General features: G+C 41.8%; 1 protein-coding gene across 1 annotated transcript; it reads right to left on the reverse strand.

The window, feature by feature from the left end:
• Positions 1-2,690: 2,690 nt before the first annotated feature.
• On the reverse strand, positions 2,691-23,411 carry LOC146575074 (delayed-rectifier potassium channel regulatory subunit KCNS2). The gene is made up of 10 exons (XM_085275270.1): positions 23,249-23,411; positions 15,197-15,378; positions 14,935-15,068; positions 13,894-14,058; positions 13,643-13,814; positions 12,476-12,559; positions 11,397-11,558; positions 10,033-10,116; positions 4,552-4,644; positions 2,691-3,726 (listed from the first exon to the last, which is right to left on the reverse strand). The coding sequence occupies exons 2-10, from the start codon at positions 15,365-15,367 to the stop codon at positions 3,277-3,279; spliced, it is 1,515 nt and encodes a 504-aa protein (XP_085131396.1). The 5' UTR covers positions 15,368-15,378; positions 23,249-23,411; the 3' UTR covers positions 2,691-3,276.
• Positions 23,412-23,637: the final 226 nt, after the last annotated feature.

The raw sequence follows: 23,637 nt of genomic DNA on the forward strand, positions 1-23,637 counted from the left end.
TTTCACCCTGCTTGTCTTTCAGAACGAAGTTTTGGCAGAGAGGTGACATTTAAAGGGCCAGTTCACCCAAATCCGATTCTCATTAAGACGTCTTAACGGTTTCAGTCCTCTCAGAAAGAAAGTTGTTATAGTAAGTAAACCAGAGGTGAGTGAACTGGAACTAGAATAGAACTAAATATTAAACCAGTTCTTCTGTTAACAGCTTCTTAAGTTAGAAGTTCAAAAGTTAGTCCAGAGCCAGAACAGTGTTGTCGTCCACCGTCTGCTACATAAAACTATAAAAGAAATATGCACCGAGGCTCATGCTGTCGTGTTTAAGAGTTTTGGTTATCCTTCATTTCCTGTTTTTTTTTATTGTGAAAGTATCTTTTCACCTCATTAAATGTCTTGTCTTTAACTTTGTTATTTGATGAGTTTAATGTTTCTGTTTTCCTTTGCTCTCTTTCAGATTTTCCCTTTTTTATTAACTTGTTGTCTCCATTTTAAGAAACATCTTTAGTGCTTTTATAAATGCAGCACTTCAGGTTTCCTTTCTCTCTTCAACACGTGCCTTTTTATCTTCTGTTTGACTTTGACAAGTTTTAAAGGACATTTGATTTGCATTTGATATGATGACAAAGAAAACAAAAGGAAGAGAGGGAGAGAGCAAAGTGCCCAACGGACACTGAATATAAACTGAGTGTAAAAATTAGATGGACATGAAAAGGACTTAGTAGAATTAAAAAGAAAGAGACATTAGCTCAGGTGAATGCTGAGTTTGATGCTCTCAGCAGCGTCAGAACTGACTTTTAGTGACAGTTTGACAGGTTTGGTTCATTTACGAGTACAAAGTGTTTGACGTTTCACAAAGTGATGACTAAACAAACACCAATGACGCATCTCAAACTGAAACAGGCCTGTAGGAATCTATAAATACTGTAAGATGCAGTATATCTTTATTTATCTTTAGAATATGACCCAAATTTAAATGATTTACTCTTGAGTTTCATGTATTTGCTCTTCTGTGCAACAGATTATGATTTTACGGTTTTCAGCTACTGTCCTGAGTCAGAGCTTAAACGTTGCATCTCATCACCCTCCAGGAGATGAACTGAAGCGTCATCTGTCTGGTTAGTGTTTCCTCACAGAGAGGGTCTCGTGCACCTTCTTGAGCCAGTCTGAAACGTCTGGAAGGATTTTTATAAACATCCACAACCATGTTTATTATAGCACACTCAAAATCTGTGTTCAATTTAGGTTTTTACACCTCAGTGAGATTTTTCAGTCAGTTCTCAGAGATAATTCTGGTTTTTCAGATGCTGCCTGCATCTCACTGTTAATCATAAGGTGACTTTTGGCTTTAGTGTCTTTTTAAACCAAATGTGACAAAATAACGACCCAGTTTCAGAGACAGTTTACAAAGTCTGTTAGAACCTGAGCGGTCCGAGTCATTTGGGACTTGGTTGCGCTTCTTTCAGTCACTGATTAGGTTTATTAAAGATCACGGTTTGGGTTAAAACACAACCCTCAGCAACATAACAGTGACACGGCGCACACCGGCCTCTCACTCAGTAAAGCTGTAGGTCAGTCAGTCACACTGATTTTGACACATGTGGGCTAACTGCATTTGCTAGAGTGACCATATTTTGATTTCCAAAACAGAGGACACTTGGCCCAGTTATGAAGAATTTTAATAATACTGTTTGTTTAAAGAAAATTTTAACATATTTAAAAGATGCCTTCTCTGTGCGGTTAATGAATGGTGAAATAAAAAATGTCATAAAGGCTTTTACAAGTCAACAAGTGCAAATAAATAAATAAATAAATTTACAAAAATTGGCGTTTCTAACCTCAGTTAACTTTGTTTGCACGCCACCATTCGTCCAGTCAAATTGGGAATATTTTCTCTGTTCCATGGTTACTTAAGTCTGAGAAATGTCACCGTACTGGATTTCATAGCTTCAAGAGAGACAATAGCTTCAGTCTTGGTGCGACACTGCTGAACTTTTTTAGCTGTGTTAAAGTCTGGAAATGTTTTTTTGTTGTTTTTTTTTTAGCAACACACTAGTGCAATCCATGGATGTGTAGCTATTGTGATGCTTCATAGTATGAAATGTCAGTGCACCTTCTGCTCCAGATACAAGCACCCTCGTTTTTCCAGGTGTAACAAAGAACTCAGTCAACTTACAAGATGAATTTTTGCCTCGTGCAGCCTTTTTAAGTTTTTCTGTGTCCATGTGAGCAACAAGATCTCTGGCACCTTTGTTAGACACACAAATGTCTGTGCCAGCTCTGCACACAGTGCACTCCGCCTCCCATTTATTCCGACTGGGATGGTACAAGAGAAATTTCTTGATGCACTTGCGCTTTGGCATCTTTTCAGCGCGCTGCTCCGCGCTCTGTCCCGTCTGTGCGTGGGGAACAACCCCTTACACCACATTTCGGGGATGATGTTGCACATATGAGTCCTCTGTAGGCCTGTAGGAAAACCCAGACATTTTCATCCATCTCAAAGAAAAGGACGGTTGGTCACTCTAGCGTTTACCTCTTTCCAGTCTTTATGCTAACCTAAACACAGCTTAACTTTTCTTATTCTACCTGCAGAAAACTACAAAACTGCTTCCACTGAGGCTTCAAATGACAAAGTTGACCAACTTTTTTTTTTATCAAATGTTACCTTTATACATTTTACTTCAAGAACAAAATAACAATTCAGACTTTCATAATCTTTTTATTCGTTTCATTTCATACACGTGCATGCTATTTCTCTTCAGTCCAGCTCAGTTAAGGCTCAATTGATTCGGTTCTTGAGCAGACCTTCGTGTTTAATCTCGCCTTATGTAATTTTATTGTTTTGGGTGTTTTATCTTTAACAGCTACATAAAAACTTCATTATCAGAAAGAACAAATTTCCACCCTGAAAGCTGCCCACATGCACGAATAATAGCAAACTACCGTCCATCATGTAGGTTTGTCATGGAAACCCAAAGCTAATAATTAAAACCAGTTTACAACACGATCCCTCCAACTCCTGATTTCTTTAAATTTCCCAAAATCTGATCAAATCTCAGCCCTCCTGGACTTTAGTCCTCCTGTTTATGCTCGATGAGTTCAAAGGTCAAACTTGAAGCGTACAGATCACTCTTGTGTTGCCTTGTTTTAAATAAAAGCCAGATTAAATATGAATGCAGTCATCGTTTCCATATGAACACGTCATGCATGAGGCAGGAAGTGAATCTGAACAGCTTTGATCTCCTGCCTTGATCAGCTCTTCAGCAGCTCTTCATCAGCTCTTCATCACAGCTGATGCGGCTCCTTCTTCCTCGTTATCGACGTGTAAGATGGATGCTCCACATAACTATAGTTTATTACACCTCCTTCATCCTCATAATCTATATCGTCCTCTTCAATATCATCAATATCATCATCGTCCAGGCAGCAGCTGTCCCCGTCTGACCCCTCGTCCTCTTCATCCTCCTCTGGCACATTCTCGCAGCTCATCCTCATCTTCTTGCCGTTGTTGTTCCTCACCGACGCCTCCAGAGCTTTCTGGCGACGGTAGAAGTGGGAGAACTTGTTGAAGATGATGGTGATGGGCAGCGCCACCACCAGGGTGCCACCCAGGATGCAGCCGCTTGCCGCCAACTTCCCGACCACAGTGACCGGCACTACGTCTCCATAACCCACTGTGGTCATGCTCACTGTCCCCCACCACCAGCAGGCCGGGATGGTGTCCAGGCCCACATCCTGGAATCAGACACAGAGGGATGCTTTAGACATCCAAGGTAATGATTTTCAGATGTATTAATATTATTATGTAAAGAACACAATTAAATAATAAAATACTTTGGTATATAAAATCTATCAGAACAAAGTTGAAGCTCTAATTTTCAAGAGGAAGAGATAAAGACAAACCTCTGACCACACGGACTAATGTGCTCTTTGAATTGAATCATTAGTAATTACACCAACAGGTGTGTCTTCCAACATCACAGATATCCCTGAAAAACAGGATAACTGCCACTTCGACTGTTCACTCACTGATATTTTTATTTGTTACAGACCAAAGCAAAGCTAACAGCTTGATTACGCTGTGAAGGATTTATCAGCGTCTAACGACACTAATTAAAGTGAAACACTCTTAATTAGCCAAATGTCATGAAAATCAGCTCAAGGATTTCATTGGCCGGAGGAACACGAGTGAGTATTAACACAAAGACTTTGTTACAAAGTAACTGAGTAGTTGGTTGAAGTGTGTAGCCATGTTTTCCGTCTTCATACCGTAGCATCCGCCGAACATTTCACAATGTAATGTTTGCTACGTTCATCGCCGTGTTAGCATTCCGACATTTATACTGAGAGGAATTCAAACTGCTCAGAAAGTTTTGGAAACATTCAAACTGTAAACTGATGATGGCTGTAAAACCGTACTCCAAACACTCTCACTGAAATCACTGAAACTAAGATGTTAAACTTTTAAAAGGCAAATTCAAAGAATTTATTTGAACACAAACTAAAAGTGAAATGATTTCCACCAGTGAGGAACGCGACCTCACGTCAGTCAAACTTTACCTCTTCATACTCAGCAGTGTAGGCGATACCCGAGAAGACGGACACTCCCACGGCCAGGTAGAGCAGCAGGATGCCCACCTCACGGTAGCTGTGCTGCAGGTAAAACATGGAGGGGTTGAGATGTGTTTGTGCACAAAGCCTCATCTGTCACGATCCAATAACTGAGGTTCAATTTGTGACAGCGTCACAGCCAAACGCCCACCGCCACTCCCGCCCAGCGGGAGAAAACACTCATCTGTGTTTTTTCTTGATGTGAACTTTGTGTCTGCAGCTCGCCTGACAAAAAGTTTGTCTCTGTAAATGTGACTCTACTTCTAAAGTTTTGCACTTCCTCATAAAAACTCATAAAAGAAGGTTTTATAAGAAGACTAGAAGAGAACATGTGGAAATACTGATTTGTATTCGACTGCCGCACTCCTCCACCAAGCTGAAAGTCCTCCATATAATGGATGAGTTCAGTTCCTGGTTTCAGGACATCTAGATGTGAAATCACTTTGAAATAAGAAAATCTCAAGAATGTCAACAGATTATTACAGTTTGATATGTATTTATGACATTTTGACGCGATGTGTCCCGTCTCCTGTAACGTTTTTAGGGAACTCTGCCCATAACTTTTTATAATCCTGCCAACAATCACATGAACTTCTTACTGAAAGCAATGAGCAACACAATCTGACAACACAGCAGAATTTAACACAGTTTAAAGTAGGGGTGGGGAACGTCCGGCCTCCGGGCCGCATGCGAGACCGTTTCAATCGGACCGCAAAGCAATAACATGTATATATTTTATATATGTAACTTATAGCATGAATAAAAAAATATGGAAAAAAAAACCCCACTGACAGTCATTAGTTTTCTGAGATAAAACAGACGGCTATCTACGTCCAAGTCAAAATCCTGCTCCTCACATACAAGGTCTTAAATAATCAGGCCCCATCTTAATCAATCAATCAATCAATCTTTATTTATAAAGCACTTTTCATACAAAGATGTAGCACAAAGTGCTTTACATGGTTAAAAGCAGCCCGCCCCACCCCGCCCTCCAACTCACTCCCCACACTCTCATTAACATAAACGATCGTGAATACATACACCCCCCCCCCCCCCCCCCCCACACACACACACACACACACACACACACACACACACTTAAAGAGTAAAATTGGGCTGGGCACACATGAGCCCAGTGAGGAAACACTATCACAGGGAGCCGTCTGCACCGGGAGCCGGTCACAGACCGCAGCCTCCAGGCTGGGCACACAGCAGGAGGGAGGCAAAGGAGCCCCCCAGCCAGGCTGAGAGGACCCCCAGAGACCCAGCAGCCACAGTCGATCACAGCCCCGGTGCAGAGAGCGCCCTCTGAGGAAACACTGGAGATATGACCTAATAAGAGTATATACAGAATAAAAAGATAAAATAAATAAGATACAATATAAATATAAATAGAGTAAGAAGTTTAAAAAAAAATAAGAATAAAATGAATAAATATTAGGCAAAACCTAAATTAATGATGTAAATAGAATAACAGGATAGAATAAATAAGCATAAAATAAATAAACGCTAAGTAAAAGCTAAATTAAAAAGGTGGGTCTTGAGCCTGTTCTTAAAAACATGTACGTTCTCTGCGGCCCTGAGCTCCTCCGGCAGGCTGTTCCACAGACGAGGACCATACCACTGAAAAGCTGCCTCTCCGTGAGCATGTGTCCTGACTTTAGGGACAATCAAAAGGCCAGTACCAGAGGACCTCAGGGTCCGCGAGGGTTCATATGGTAAAAGCAGATCTGAGAGATAAGACGGCCCAAGACCATTAAGACATTTAAAAACCAATAAAAGAACTTTACAATCGATCCTGAAACACACGGGGAGCCAATGACCTTGTAGTACCATATCACCCTATCAGAGCACTTGGCTCTCGCTCTGCAGGCCTACTTGTTGTTCCTAGAGTATTTAAAAGTAGAATGGGAGGCAGAGCCTTCAGTTTTCAGGCCCCTCTTCTGTGGAACCAGCTTCCAGTTTGGATTCAGGAGACAGACACTATCTCTACTTTCAAGATTAGGCTTCAAACTTTCCTTTTTGCTAAAGCATATAGTTAGGGCTGGACCAGGTGACCCTGGATCCTCCCTTAGTTATGCTGCAATAGACGTAGGCTGCCGGGGGATTCCCATGATGCATTGAGTTTTTCCTTTCCAGTCACCTTTCTCACTCACTATGTGTTAATAGACCTCTCTGCATTGAATCATATCTGTTATTAACCTCTGTCTCTCTTCCACAGCATGTCTTTATCCTGTCTTCCTTCTCTCACCCCAACCAATCACAGCAGATGGCCCCGCCCCTCCCTGAGCCTGGTTCTGCTGGAGGTTTCTTCCTGTTAAAAGGGAGTTTTTCCTTCCCACTGTCACCATAGTGCTGCTCATAGGGGGTCATATGATTGATGGGGTTTTCTCTGTACCTATGAAGCGCCTTCAGGCAACTTTTGTTGTGATTTGGCGCTATATAAATAAAATTGAATTGAATTGAATACAGCACGTGATGTACGTTATTACATGATTGACAACAAAGGATGAATCCTGGCAGCTGTCATGAAAACGAAGGTGGATTCAGAACGCTGCGTGTTCCAGGAAAGATGGACACCTGATTTTTTTTCTTTGTTTAAGTGAAAGGCAAGCTGTGCCCAGTTTGTGGCGCGGCGCCGGCGCCATTACAGTTCGAAACATGCTAAACATGATGAGCTGAGAGCTCAACGTTAATGCTCTTCCCCAGAGTTTGAGTCCTTAACAAGCAGCTCTCACACGACCACAGACAGACAGAGAATAACGTGTGCAAGTTTTGTGGTGAGTGCATTAATAGCCATGAAACCTCATGAGGCTTAGTAACACGGTACTTTGTAAAAAATGAAATGGCCCCCACCCCTGCTTTAAAGGAAACAAATGTCAGCTATATTAAAATGAAGAAGGATGGTGCTGAAAAAGAAGTGTAAAAAATAAAGAAATGTGGATCCTTTGCACTATGAAAAACAAATCTAAGAGAAAAAAAACTTTGTATGCAAAAAACAGTCAGTGGAGTAAAAAAATGAGTTATCTGAGAAATGGAGCATTTCCACAAATAAGCAGCAGTAAAAGTCAATTCACAATGAAGCTGGTCTTTTTTCAGAGAACTGCTTTTTCATTAGATTATGCTTTACTTCTGAAATGTTTTGTTTTCCATTTTCAAGATCAAACTAAACATTAAACTAATGTTTTGAGTTAAAGGCTTTTTCATTACTTGATATGCAGGAAAGAGACCAAATAAGCTCTCAGTGCTTCATTTCAAATGCCGGTCACGGATCAGGAACTTTATTAAAGTGGTGCTGCACTTTAATAAAGGCTTTAATAATCCTCTGCTGGAAGGAACAAGCTCATGGTATAGGAGACGAGACGGAAACACAATGTGCAGATGTAATGAAAACCAGGAGGAGCAGCATGGTCCCTGATCCTTCATCAACAACTCCACCTCCAAAAAATGTCAAATAAAACAGAACACATGGATTTCCATAATATCAGATTATGTTCACAATAGAATTGACAAAATATCTAATTTTAAGAAAAATAAATGCTCATTTTGAATTTGATGACAGTAGTCCATCTCAGGATGCTGGGACAGGCCGTGCATTCCCACATGCATGCATTATGAGTCCATAAACATCTGGGAACTCAGGAGACCAGCTGTCATAAGTCAAAGGAGACTCTGAAGTTCTGGACTCTGCATTCACAACCCAGCAACCGACAGAGCTGTTTAACAAGTGTATTTACACAAGGTTTAAAAGGCAGCAGGACCTGAGGCTGATGAATCACAGGACGGTGATTCAGGCGGCTGTTTTGTCAACAAAGGAGAGAAGACTCGGTCAGAGCCAGAGCAGAGGAGTGGTTAGACTATCCTGACATCCTGGGAGGGACGGGAGGAGCGGTGGCGTGTGGACAGGCAGGCAAGTTTCCTCAGTTCCTTTCTCAGTGCACACAGACCAGCTTGGAAATCCTGGGAAAGACGTCTGTTGCAGGTCAGTGGCTTAACAGGTATGCTGACTGATCACAGTCTGAGAGGTTTGGCTCGAGCGGGTCTTAAAACTAATCACTAATCCTCAGATGAACGGCATGTGCAGCAGGCGAGAAGCGATTTTCAGTTGGTGTACGGTCCGGACTGCAGGCTGCCACTTCAGCACTTGGACTCTATCCAAGGAGCTGTGCTGCGGGAATAGGAAGGCCTTCCCTGGAAAAGTTGTCGTCTGGATGGAAGCATATGTAATACCATCAGAGATGCAGGTTTCTGAACTGAGTGCTGATAACAAGCCAGATGTTCCCTCTGCTCTTTAGTCCAGAGGCCGTAGCATCCATGATTTCCAAATAGAATTTCACATTTCAGTGCGTCTGACCTCAGAACAGTTTTTCACGTTGCCTCAGTCCAATTTTAATCAGCTACGAGAGACGGCGGCGTTTCTGGATCACGTTACCATACGGCTTCTTGTTTGCACGATAGAGCTTTAACCTGCCGTCCCGCGCAGATGGCACGGTGAGTTGTGTTCATAGGCAGAACCGACCCTGCACACACTGATTTCTCCCAATTCTCTGATTATTTTGATGATATTATGCATCATAGATGAGGAGATATTCACAGCCTTCACAATTTTAAATTCAGGAACATTATTCTGGAATATTTTACTTCTTAGAAACGGTCTCTCTGAGCTTCTCGGTGAATAAACTTTGGGTCTATGAGGTTTACAAAAACATTTTACGCCGCGTCCCAACTTTTTAGGAATTGGGATGGTGCGTCCATTTTCCCCGCTGGTGTCATTGATACATTACACATGATACTAAACATACACAATATACACAAAAAGGTTGCTTGGACTGATTTAGAATATTAAACCAAGTTTCCATCAGATGTTAAAGGTTGCATAAAGAGATTCTGAGCAGATTAATGTGTAAACATGACTTAAAGTGTAAATGTTGCCATCATAGATTGTGCTAGCTTCAAGGCTTTTACAGATGACCTCACTAATCCAACTTATACCTTGAAAGCATGATTTGAATTATAAACCATCCACAGCAATGCTAGCTAATTGGAATTGCTAAGTCATGCGTTTCCTAATGTTGTTTTTCTTCCATCTCAAACACACTGACACAATTCCCCTAAACTCAACAAGTGAACATCAGTGAGATCTTGTGTTAAAAACTGCAGCCCACATGCAAACTTTAGTTTCCTTCCGTTGTCTTTTTTTGTGCGTCATCTCCAAAACAGTGTGCATCACATCAGCTGAGATCTGCTCACAATCCATCAACCTGTATCTGAGGCGTCTACAGAAAGGTCAACAGAACAAAATGTCACAAAACTACAAAATAAAAAAATCAGTCACGTTGTTTGTACGGCTGGTTAATGTCGCTGTGTGTATGGGATACACACATTACAAAACTTTGTGTGTCTGTGCGAGCAGACAGAGTCCCCACTCACCCGCAGTGTTGCTCCCAGTGATCGCAGGCCTGTCGAGTGTCGCGCCAACTTTAACACTCTGAAGATCCTCATTAACCTGAACACCTGAGAGGACACAGAGTGGACTATGAGTCTTTAAAAAGAGTCGAACTCTGGCTGCACGGCAGCAGCTGCAGACATTCACTACACTGATCCAACGGTGGAGTCACGAAGCTTCAAATAACGGGGTCCGTGTATGGACGCGTAATCGCCGCGAGCTTCAGATGGGGTTTTTTCTAATGAGCACAGAAGCCACACCCACCACGTGCTCTAAGCTTTTGTTTGCGAGGAACAGCCAATCGGAAGGAAGTTGCATCAACGACATGTTGGTGTTAAAGACCCTAGCATTAGCTCAGCAGCAGGCCCATTTTATTTTTAGTGCTCTTTAAATGACAGAAAGTAACAGAAAGAAGAGAAGACGAGCTTTAGGGAGATAAGCACAAAGCATTCATGGAAAAATCAGCTTCACATTACTGTAACTCCTCAACCACACTGGGCTACAGAAAAAATGGTTCCTGAAAGATGAGAATTATTTTATAATTTTACAGCCACAATGATAAAATAAGCCCAGGCCCAGTATGATACTGGTGTGATAAAGGGTTGAACAGTGGGTGAACGGAGGCGCCTCATTAAATATAACTGTTTTGAACTGGGAATCATAAAAAGTTACTCAAATGTGAAACGAAACCCTAAAAAAAAAATCCCTGACCCCGATGTTTTCAATTTAAAATGAACTGAACGTCGTTGTTATAAAGAGCAGGTTTTGTGTTGTGGCATTTGAATCTGTTTGTCATTTTAGAAATATTGATTGAGAAATAGCTCCAGTTACACATGTATCATAGTTGTGCACTAATTAGCCGCACAGATCCATGAAATGCTAGACTGTCATTCAGGACCTGGAAATATATCAGACTAATGGAGCTACAATCCATAAGCCTTAGTTTCCTCCTGCTACAGGAGAATCTTAAGTGTGACATTAAGACCTGTGAGTAAGCATACACTCTTACATTGACTTCCTTTATGATTTCTCTTCATCGTGTGTAATATAAAATGAGCGTGGTCCAAGAACTGGTTGTTGTTGCTTGTGTGATCTCACTCTACATGGTCTGCAGTTATTAATACTGTCTCAGCGTTACAGTTTGAGGCTAGCAGAACCTCCACAGATGGTGCATGTAATATTAACAGTGTGCTCTTTGATGGGACTGATGAGATTAATACTGCATATCAGACACTGTCACCATAAATACAAACTATCACAGCCTTTACTGAGCGATTATGACAAATGTGACGAATCCTTCGTTACATTTTTACCAGAGCAGCATGCGGTCCACATCCACAGCACAGACCTGTATGAGTCGTCCCAGGTTGCCCAGCTCGGACTCGGATCCCAGAGTCATGTCAAAGAGCAGAGTGACGTAGATGGGAACCACAGACACCATGTCAATAATGTTCAGAGGGTGATGGAAGAACTTCTTCCTGTTTGGTGCGAGCAGCAGCCGCGTGACGACCTCAAAGAGATCACAAACACTCACTGTCCTCTGTGTTCAGCGTCTCTATCAGCACTGACATATTTGGGCCTAATATTTAAGTTTAGGTATTTTAACTGTGCCTGGAATTTGTGTTTGGTCTAAACAAAGTAATAAAATTAAACTGATGCAAGTCAAACCAATTGAATGAAGTATGTAACAGCTCATCATGGTCTGACTTTGCATTCTTTGAGGGTTTTTTTCTTTGTCTCATGAGTTCCCCGCGTCTTTGTGTGATGTTCTTTGTCTTCTTTTCATTTTACTTCCTTCTTTATTTTAAAGATTTATTTGACGGGACAGCAGTAAAGAGGGGAGAGAGAGCGGGGAAAGATACACAGTAAAGGAACGTGGGCTCAAACCTCAAACTGACGTTCTTCCTGTTTTATTTTGAAGGGTATTTCCTCACTTGGCTTCCATAAGTTTAATTCCCTCCTTGTGTACCTTTCTCTCTCTGCTGTATTTACTCTGTTAGTCTTTGTGAAGTTGTCCCCGTGTCTTCCTTCGCGACCTGTTTCTCTGTTTTTTTTCACTTCCTGCTCCGTATATTTTCGGAGTGATCCTCTCTGTTCTGTGTTTCCTGCCTTCACCGTGTAGCACGTTGCTATCTTTCAGGAGTATTTAAAGTGCCTTTTCCTTCATCCCTGCAAAGACATTAAACTCTGTGCTGTGTTTCATCTTCCCTTTGATAAATCTCCAGCGTGAGATACATATTTATGATCATTTTAAAGCATATTATCTTTATTGTTTGCTTAACTGATACACAGTTAAGTTTATTACTTTTTTTCTTCTCATTGACATGCATGGGAAATGCCCTTATACACAACCTCAAATATTAGACCCAGTGAGTTTTTAGTGCACAGTAAAACAGTTCACAGCAGGCTTAGTTTTAATCACCTCACCTCGAAGGTGAACCAGCAGGAGCAGAACACCTCCAGCGCCTGCATGGTCGGCTCTTCAATCAACTTTCCATCAGAATCAAAAGTCTGGGAGACAAAAAGGACAGAGGACAGTTTTTAAAAGTGTTTTCAATTAAACATTTAGTGATTTCAAATGTATTAAAATTTGAGAGCCCATTAGATATTTTTATTTTGAAATAATTACAAACACAAATTTTTATTCATGTATCTTTTCAACGACAGGATTTTCTTTAACAGACATCAAAGGTAGAATGCTCAGTTCAGCATGAACGCTGATCTTAGAGCCAAAGAAAAGACAAACAGACACATGGTGGCTAAACAGAAATGATCTGTTGTAATAAATGCAAATACAAACAGGAAAAGTGATGATATAAGGTGGACTAAGGATAAAAATAAGGCATCAAGAGTTTAAATAAAACACAAGTAAAACAGGGTCAATCTATCTGACTGATTAAATCATTTTATTGGTACTTTATTCTTCTTTAATTATCTTTATGTAAATAGTTGTTCGTGTGCTTTGGGACTTAATCAGGAAAAATCTAAAGCACAGAGAGCTGCGTGTCCAAGCTGTTGATTTACTGGTTCATTTAGTTTCCCACCATCACCTTTGGCCACTTACTGAAAGAGTGAGGTCACAAACGAAGGAAATGAACTTCCTCTGCAGACTGTCTGAGCAGTTAAAGGACACACTGGAGAGATTATATCTCAGTTTACTTCCTTAAAAAGCTGGGAGAGCTGGCCAGGACATCGCTGTCCCTGTGACCTGGACCCGGGTACTTTGGTTTTTAGCATCACTCTGTTTGGATGCAAACAATTATCAGTATTTTACTTTGTTTTCAGTTCATAAGGTTGCTTCAAGCATGTTTTTCTGTCTTTCTCAGAGCGGATTTAAGGCTCTTTGTGAAAGACATCTTTGGTAATATTAGACGAGTGTAAGTCACACAAAATTAGTTTGTCTATTTGATTTCACTGAGTTTGACTCTGAGAGCAAACAAACAGTTTTAATGAAACTGTGGATGAAAAGGGTTAAATACTCGAATTGTCTTCATGTGAGCCTGAATCAGCCCGATGAAGCCAACAGATGCTTCCTGCTGAAAGCTGACTGAACCGTGTTGTTTGGTCTCCACGTTTCCAGCTCGCCGTACCCACCTGATACTCTGGCATGCTGTTGATACACATGGTGGAGATGGATGTGAGCACCACTCCGATGGAGAGCAGACTGAAGAGCTTGCTGGGGATGGAGTATCCCGGGTTCTCCAGCGTCAACCACAAACACTTCCTGATGTTCCCATAACGCACTTCCTGGAAGTGCTGCATGTCTCTGCGAAGGTGGAAAAAGGCAGTGAGTTAATAATTTATTTAAAAAAAGGAGAAAGAAAGTGCAGCTGTGTGTCTTTTACTTGTTTAAGTCGGATATCTCGTCCACAGATGTGTCTACACTGCTGGCGTCGCTCTCATCGTCCCAGCTACGATGTCGGCTGCTCTCCAGTTTGCGGTCGTGGTAACGGTAACTACAGCAACTGTCCAGGAAGAACTCATTGATGCCCCAGTACTCGATCTCCTGGCTGTCGGGGAATAGAAGCCAAATCAAGGTTATCTATGCAGTATTAAAAGAAAAGTACAAACTACATCAAAATAAAATGATTTCCATCTGTTTTTTTCTTCATCTGCTTCCAATGTTATTAGTGCACTAAATGGATCCATGACTCCTATAATTATGCTGCATAAACAAAGGACATATGCAAGCAGGCCAAAGGCCTAATTCACGTTAAATCTCTGCTTGTTCTTTCCAGCACAAATATAACACTGACACACCTGAAGATCCACTACAGGATTTGCAGATTTGCTTTGGTGTGAAAACCAGGATGTGTTCCTGAAGGTAACCAAACAGGCTTTTTGAGCAAACCTCAGTTTAACAAACGTTAAAGAAAAGTAAAACAAAAACAATCCAACCGTGGAGCTCAGTCTTTGCGTTCATGTCCAGGACACGGGACCAATCAAAGCCTCCACCACCAGCGCTGCACCCTCAGTGACTGTAGATGATGTCACATTTGTGCACAACAGCAGTGCTTCAGTGTGTGAGATCATGAATAAGAGGTGAGATGTTACAACTTAGTCTCAGTAGTTTGGGTTTGTGACTTTTTCAAAGGATCAGCTGCTTAAATTTTACACGATTGTGTAGAGTTGATGAATTCATTTTACTGTTTATGTTTTTAGGCTTTAAAGTTTTTCATGCAAAGCAACAATGAACAGTGAAGTCTGTTAGCAGCTGCTGTGTCTGATTACAGGTCAGATAAACCAAGAAAAACTGAACAGACTAAAACCTTTGTTTGAGTCACAAACGTCCACAATCAGTTCCAGCTGGATTGGTATGACAGGTGTAAAGGTTCTCTGGGATGCAGAAGGATGAGGATGTTAAAATGAATGTTGCTCAGACAGACCTGAAGGAGAAGACGCACAGCTCCTCCATGATGTGAAGTTTGCCAGTTTGGTAGAAGTGGATGACGTAAGGGAACAGGCCGGGATTCCTATCAAAGTAAAACTCCTTCTCCTGCACATCATAGTCATCACACACCTATAGCAGGAAAGGTGGGAATACGACAGAGGAAGAGTGAAGAAGAAGAGAAGCAGGTGGGCTTTCAACAAGTCAAGCAAAAATCCATCAGGTCTCGTGTCAGTCGTATCCCGCTCACACCCAAACACCTGCAGTATGGCCTCCTCTGAGTCACATGCCAGCAGCTTTCCCAGTCTGGTGTCTGGGAATTTCTTCAGCGTGCTGGAACAGAGGCTCCTCTTCAGACCTCCGACGTTCACGTGGACGAGACCCTCGTCAGAGTCCTGGTGAGCCCAGCTGGGCAGACTCTCCTTCCCCATGGTTAGATCAGCTGAGACACAAAGACAATGAAATGAACACAAACTGAAAAACACCGCTCTGACACTTTTTAGAGACATTTAATTTTGTGGTTACATTATTAAAAGACACGATGTAGATAAAAAGGAACTGTGAGTCTGATCTATCAGTGTGTTAGCCTGAGTCCTGTAAACATACCCTTGTCAACATATTTACCACATCATGCCAGTATACTCAACCATCTGTCACCATTCATTTCCTTTCACCGCATCCCCGCATGTCTCTGCTGCAACAGTTTCCCTTTGTGTAAGTCATTTGTGATAAAATTGCTGGTTAATTTCAAAAACTGTGAACGTATATGGATAAAACCCAAACAGCCAAGCTGTGCTCAGACATAAAAATCAATTCAGCTTTGAATTAAATCTCCACAGGACACAAACACAGATCTGCAGCAGTTTCTGTGAAGACTTCTCATAACCCCCCCTCTTGATTCTTGTCTCACATGTGAATCTGTCAGTAAGACACATGAGTGAGACAGCGAGAGAAAAGAAGCATTAAAATGTAATCATCTTAAAAGGAAAAGACATCAGAGGTGGAAAAGCCAATTCAAAGTGACGTTTCCTAACTTAAATCGGCGTTTTCTGCCGTGGTTCTGCTGGGCCGAAGCTCAGAGGCATTTCTCAATGTTTTTTTTCAAAGGGAATTTATCGACGCATGGTTTTCTGAGTACACGCGATCTTTACGGTCCAGATTCAGTTACATGAGAGCTGCTTTATATTCGGCAACCGCAGCCTTCTAGTGAGGAGTAAGTACTGCGATTCAGTATCACTAACAATGATAAATAATGCCCCTCTGTTCTACTATCACTCACTCAGACGATCAAGTTTTATTCTTATTCTTGCATCTATACGTCATGTACAGGTAGAGGAAACCTGTACAGTTTATCCTTCTCCTCCTTCCTTCTATGAGTCACATGTTCCAGGCTTCAGACTGTGCTAAACACTCAGATTCACATAGTTTTTTCTGCTCTTGGGTCTTTGTGATGTCATAAAGAGTGGACATCTCCACCCATGTCCATCCTGGACATTATGGATGGGGATAGAAAATAATATATTCCCTAAAACCTTCAGTTTGGGATGAGCGACCAATCAGAAACAAGCTGGGAGGAGCTAAATCGTCTGGTTTCAGACAGAGGATGAACTGGAAGTTTCACCATGACATAAACAAGGATTATTTTGAAGTGCGATCACTCAGAGCTATTCTTGGGGCTGGAAATTAGCTGAATACGACCCCTTTGATGACAGACACAACATTTTAATGGAAGCTGTGATCGTTTGACAGTTAATGTGCATCTGACTGAATCATGACTCATCTCTCGCCCTTAATCTTTGTCTTCTTTATCTCAAGCTGAGTCAGCACTCATTAAACCCCCCATGAAGAGCGTGTAACAAAGAAGAGTCTCAGCTTTATTTTCTGCTCCAAACATTTGAGCTTCTTTTTAAAATTCTAGCTCCTCTAACTTCACCTGCTGCTCTAAATGCACTTTTAAGACCAGGGGGGCAGAAACTAATATGTAAGTACATAGAGACATTTTCATGTTGACCACAAAACACAACAAGCACTGGTTGAGAGCCAGACTTAATCTAAGCGTAACCACAGTTTGCACATTTTCAAAGTGTTTCTGTGCAAGAAGCAGAAGATTTAAAACGGTTCTTCTGACCTCATGGTTTCTTGCAACTTTCTCCATCAAGTTTAAAAAAACAAAAAAAACATATATCGATGCAGCCAGAACTCCCACACGTGCTCATTTACTGTACTCCCGGTGCAAACACCCACACAGCGCGCATACTTTCACAACAAAAAGAAGCTACACAATGAAATCAGACAACAGATGAGTAAATTACAAAGTTCACATCAAACCCCCAAAATTGTGGAAAGTGCTGTGATGCTATCAGCGTCTCCCAAATCTTCCTGCTGTGATTTAAGATGTTTTTTAACAATACCAAGGTAACATGACTGCCAGGAAAACATAATTCAGTCCTGTTTAGTTGCCAAGAATTGTATTAATATCGCTTAGCAACAAGTAAAGGTTGTGAGGATGAAGGTGTCTGCAGCTCTGTTTTCATTTTCACTCCATCACCGCCAGTTTGAGCTGAGTGTAACGCGTGTTTTTGGAGCTACAATTTACAGCCGTCCCCCAAACACACCACACAACAGTTTATCGTGACACTCTTTCAAAGACCTGTCTGAGGGCTGAGACTTGGCGTCATGTGACGACTAGAGCTGGATATTATACGGCATGTCTGGTGAGGATTCCCCCACAAAAAACGTTTGAACCTGACACTTCATAACTTGTGTTTCTGCACCAATGTGTACTTTTTTTCACTGATGTCTTTAAAGGGAACACAAAACTCCATCAGTATATATACTGCAGTCTAATAATGTGAGGCTTTAAGGCCATACTGTGTTGCTTTTAAAAAATTATGCTCAGTTATTCCTTGTAATAGTATCCCTGCTGGGCTAACTCACAGACACATTTCCTCTTCATCTTCTGTGTTTTGACTTTTGCAGTCATCAGAGTCTGAGCTGACGACGTGTCAGGCTGCTTTTATGTGGGGAAATCTGGTTAAACATGTGTCACATGGTCACATCAGTACTAAACTGTTGTGTATATTTTAAGCCACTTTTAATAGGTCAGATGCACTTCAGACAGAAAATGCTGCTTCCAGTTTGGATTGTGATTGATATTCCCTCAGTGTACACCCTCCTTATATTTCTGAGCCTTTGTGTGGCCGTCCTCTACACACAGAGTGGAGCAGGCAGCAGATGCTGCAGGGGAAACAAAGGCAGCACAGGTGACAGTTTGTATTTGTCATCAGAGTGTAAATATCCAAACGGTTGCTTCTCATGTGGTGCTCACTCTAGCAGGACCGAGGACATCCATCCATCCATCCATCCACTGTGAGGCTGCAGTAAGTGCCTCGCTGCAGGTAAAGTGTAGCTATAATGTAATGTAACAAGGTTACAGAGCCTCTAATTACAGAGTGTAGGAAATCGCCCGAGGAATCGCAGACAGGTGTTAACCTAATGTGGACATAATGGCGTTTTAACCAGGACGCTCTGACTTCATCTGCTCCTGAATCTTTCACTGTCTTCCTGCTGGTATTTAATCAGGTTTCTCTGCGCTCAGCTCACTGATTTATGGTCACACGTCCTGGCTATTGTTCGCTTCACCGCAGCTGGAATCTGTCTTCATCCGTCAGCGGCATGTTTGGGTCAAACTCAGAGACGGGTGTAAGAACTCACAGAGCGCTGGACAAGAATAATAATAATAATAATAATTCCATGTACGTTACTATATAACGCTCTTTTACACTTGACCACATTTTTAACTCATTCACTGCCAGCCATTGGCAGTGAATGAGTTAAACCCATTGACTCATTCACTGCCATTGACGTCTATAGCCGTCAATGGCAGTGAATGAGTTAACAGAAAAACAGATTTTTTTACATCCCTTTGAATTCGTGTGTAGCTACATGTTTATTTAAAAGTTGACCATGAATAATTTATGAAATATGATTTCAGTCTGAAAACGCCAACATTACATTCAGCTGCTGAAACATTCGAATCCAGCCACACAGTAATGCACAGCTGATATATTTCGGATATACTTCACTGTAATCTCTGGTCTCCTCTTTGCTGTGTTTGGTTTCTTTGGTGATTTTTAGTTAATCGTATTTATGTGAATGTTTTGTCTCTGCATGGTCATTGTCTGTTTTTTTATGGTCGGTCTTTGTGGTTCTCTTGTGTTTTCTTGTTTCATGTGGTTGGTTTTATGGTTATTTTTCATCCTTCATAATTGTTTATGCTCTCTTTGTGGCACATCCTTGTAAATGCATACATTGTTGTGAAACCACGAGAGTTAACGGTCCCTCTCTGAAGTTGATGCATGTTCAGAAATCCATTTCTAAAGATTCAACGACCGAATGCCTCCATGCATTAAACTGATGAGGCAAGAGTATTTAACCACTGAAAACGGCCTCTAGTGATAAAAGCTGAATGTAAACAAAACTTACAAAATAATCTGAACTCAGGAGTGTCTTACTGAACCTCTTAAACTCATCACACAGCCTTGTCTAAGGAGCTTGGAAAGAAAAGCAACTGGATTTTTCACCTCTCATCCGAGAAGCTTCTTCATTCTAGGGTCAAATGGTGGAGAGTCCCAGATTTAAACTAGAGATGGCACGATACCACTTTTTAATATCCGATACCGATTCTGATATCATGAATTTGAATATCTGCCAATACCGATATGAAGCCGATATAGCGTATTTTGTAATCAATAAAACTGTTTTTTATAAATATCTCGCTGCATTTTGTATAAGTTCATACTTAAGTTTTAAAAAACAAGCGACCGAAGCTATTCTGTTATACCCGTATGCAAAAAATACACTACACACAAAACATTTTATAGTTTAGCAACACTGATCAATCTAATAAATTTAAACCTACACCATCCTCCCTATTCTGGTATTTTAAAGAGTAGTTACCTACCTCACTAATAGGGTTGCAAACTCCCAGCAAAAATATTAGGGAACCACCCCCCGCCCTTAATCGATGTAATCAACTTTAATTTAATGCAAGTGTAAAACAAATCCACAGAAATGAATTATTTTTCTACAATAATTAAATAGATTCAACATCTTTCTTCAACAGAATTGCAGACTGCACAGATGGTACCAAAGGAAAAAGTACTATAGCTTACTAGGGTATATGTTAGACTTATTAGTTACTATATACAATAATGGATTTATATACATTTAATCAGATGACCACGTTTGTTATAAGATTCAGATAATTATTTATTCAAAGTTTTTAAATGACATAACAAAGAAAAGTATGTCTTTGTGCCCCTCCCTCTCCCTGTTAATGCCCTACCTGGCCCCCGACAAAACTTTGCTAGACCCGCCCCTGCACAGTTACCAGCCTTCAGCTATGTAAAAAAGGATCCTGGTGTTATTTGTCTCTCAGAAACAGTTCATAACTTCCCTTCAACTCATTCAACTAAAAGGTAAACCTGTTTCTCCATCACCTGTTCAGCTCTGATGGTTCAGTAAGGACATCTCCTGGTTTCATCTTCATGTTTCCCTCTCACCACATAACCAAACCGACATCATGACCAGCAGCTTTTATAAATACATTCTGCTGTTGTTTATCCGCTGGTCTCCTCTTTCTAGCGCAAAGTGGGCGATAAACAAACAAGAAAGACGGAACTTGCAGCAGAAAACCCGATCAGCTGATCATTGATCAGTTTCATGTTTGAAGTAATAACAGGAGAGGGAGGGGGAGTGAATGAGAGCAGATGCAACTGCGCAGCAAAGACAGAATAACTCCAGCTTTGTGTCTATTTTTTAATTCTAGCTGAAATACCGGACAAATCGCTTCCTTTTCACCTCAGTATGGGACTCCGATGGTCAGTGCAGCTGTGGCTCAATATATCAGTTGTTAAGCTTAACGTGGAAATACTCTGCAAACATTCAGGGATGAACTTACACACTTGCTTTACTTCTCTGGGAAAGTTTTTGCCAAGATGAAATGCTGCGGTTAGGAAGCATGTAGCGAGGCTCCAAATGCTCCAACAGACCGCCGACAGGTGTGGCAGACAACAGTCGCTCTATCACGTGACACATACTGCTCCGATGCGCCGAGCTGGGTTACGCCAAGTAGCGCGTTTTGTGAGGTGATTTTGTGATACTTCGGATCGGATTACATTTTTTATTTCTCTCCGATATCCGATCCAGTAATTTAGGTCAGTATCGGACTGATACCGATACGTAATATCGGATCAGTCCATCTCTAATTTAAACCCCGTGGGAGTTTCCCCCCAAAGAGGGACAAAGGACCCCCTGATGATCCTCTACCTAATCACATGAGCCAAGGTGTGAAAGCGGGTGTGGGTCACAATCAGCCAGGGTTTCAGGTGAGTTCATTGTGAAACCTGGCCCCACCCTATCATGTGATTTCCTGAGGTCAGATGGCCCAGGATGTGAGTGGGCGTTAAGGCGTCTGGGAGGGATCTCAAAACTGGATTATAGATGGCAGAGAGTTGGTGTCGTAAACCACCGCCTCTGTTCAAAGATGGTCGCTCACAGTGGACATAGATGCTTCTTTCACTCCTCTTTCAAACCATCTGTCCTCTCTGTCCAAAATGTGAACATTGGCATCCTCAAAAGAGTGTCCTTTATCCTTAAGATGCAGATGGACAGCTGAGTCTTGTCCTGTGGAGGTGGCTCTTCTGTGTTGTGCCATGCGCTTGTGAAGTTGCCGTTTAGTCTCTTCGATGTAGAGGTCTGAGCATTCCTCGCTGGACTGTACAGCAAACACCACATTGTTAAGTCTGTGTTTTGGAGTTTTGTCTTTCGGGTGAACCAGTTTCGGTCTGAGTGTGTTGCTGGGTCTGAAGTACACTGGGATGTCATGCTTGGAGAAAACTCTCCTGAGTTTCTCTGATACATAGGGGATGTAGCCGGTGTATCAGAGAGTGTCTGGGAGATCCCTTCCCAGACGCCTTAATGCCCACTCACATCCTGGACTAGGTTTCACAATGAGCTCACCCGAAACTCTGGCTGATTGTGACCCACACCCGTTTTCACACCTTGGCTCATGTGATTAGGTAGAGGATCATCAGGGGGTCCTTTTGTCCCTCTTTGGGGGGAAACTCCCACAGGGCTTAAATCTGGGACTCTCCACCATTTGACCCTAGAACTGAAGAAGCTTCTCGGATGACGGTGAAACGTCTTCAAGCAACCTAAAGAAGTCCAGACGCTTTTCTTTCCAAGCTCCTTAGACTATGATGACCTGGATGACTGAGAACCTTCACAGACATACCACACAGCCTTCACTGAGCCTGGATTATGTTGTTGTTAGAGTAAACTGCTCCCGACGCTCAGTAACTGACTTTACAAAGGAGTTTGTTCAGGATAAGAAACTCCCAACGATGACTTTAAAGTATGTTTGTTTTTGTTATCTGGAAACACTGTTCAGCCACTGCAGCTCTAAAATGATAGATTGCCCCAAAGCCTCTGTTTCTGACACCAACACTGACCTAGAGCTGACCCATTTGTTAGATTTAGTTTCACTAAATGAAACAAACATAGCTCTTTATTACCCGCTGCACTGCATCTGTCGTATTAAAATGGGCTTATTATGCTCATTTCCAGCTTCAGATGTTTATTCTCGGACTTTATCACAGTGGCTTTGCATGATTCAGATTTTGAAATAATCCTTATTTGTCATGTACAGGATGGCTTTCTTCAGATTGGCTGCCCCTTGCAAACAGAAGGTTTGTCCCTGAGACAGTTCTTAGGGATGTAAGTGCTGAGTGAACCTCAGACTGTCTGAAACCTCAGTGTTTCAGACAGCTTGTGGTTGACAGGGATGAATATTATTTAAGTTTTTACATATTTAGTATGAACATCCACTGAAATAGTATACACCACAGGAAATTTACAAAGAGCAGAATAGGCCCAGTAAGGGCTCCACAGCTTGTTAATGAAATCTTAAATAATACTTTAAATATTTTCTTGCCCCCCACATTAAATACGAGTGAGACACTGGGAGCCTCCGTGTGTCTGTAATTACATGCTGAGCTCTCAGGGGAGCTGCTTTGGTGCACATACAGAAATAAAGTTGATCTATAATTCAGCACCTGCAGCCTGGAATCACAGCGGTGGGGAAAAAGCATCTTCAACAACAAACTCCCTCCGTGAGCAAGAAGCAGTGCTGCAAACAAAAGGGCGAAACTTCCCAGAGTAATCTGGGATAACTGGAGCTGCCACTTTAAATCTATTTCACTAAGACCACGCGACGAAAAAAGATGCTGGTGTGTTTTAATGTGACTTACCTGTGATGTCATCTTCACCCCATGATGAAGTTTTTCACTCCTCCACCTCTGAAAAAGATGTGATCGCTGGAAAACAAACAAGAAACCTTGTAAAACCCGCGCGACCTCCTCGTGCTGGAAACTTCAGCCTCCTGCTGCAGGGCTGTCACAGTCCGCCGTGCGCGCGCAGCTTTCCTCCATCTGAAGCGCTCATCGGTCCGTCTTCTCTCTCGGAGGCGGTCTTCGGCTTTTTCCGTCACATTCCGTAACAAGAGCCGATCTCCGAGTGAGACACGTCTCCTGTATGAAAGACTTTTTATGATGCGTTTGCGGCGCTCAGCGGTTATTCAGAGTTCAGCGAGGCTGTTTTTAAAGTCTTAATCTGTCCGCGGAGAATCAGCGCAGCTGCG

This window comes from Mchenga conophoros, linkage group LG5 (genome assembly GCF_057382185.1).
Source record: "Mchenga conophoros isolate Kocher_MC1m ecotype Shallow Benthic linkage group LG5, M_conophoros_male_GT1.1, whole genome shotgun sequence".
NCBI classification, from domain to species: domain Eukaryota; kingdom Metazoa; phylum Chordata; class Actinopteri; order Cichliformes; family Cichlidae; genus Mchenga; species Mchenga conophoros.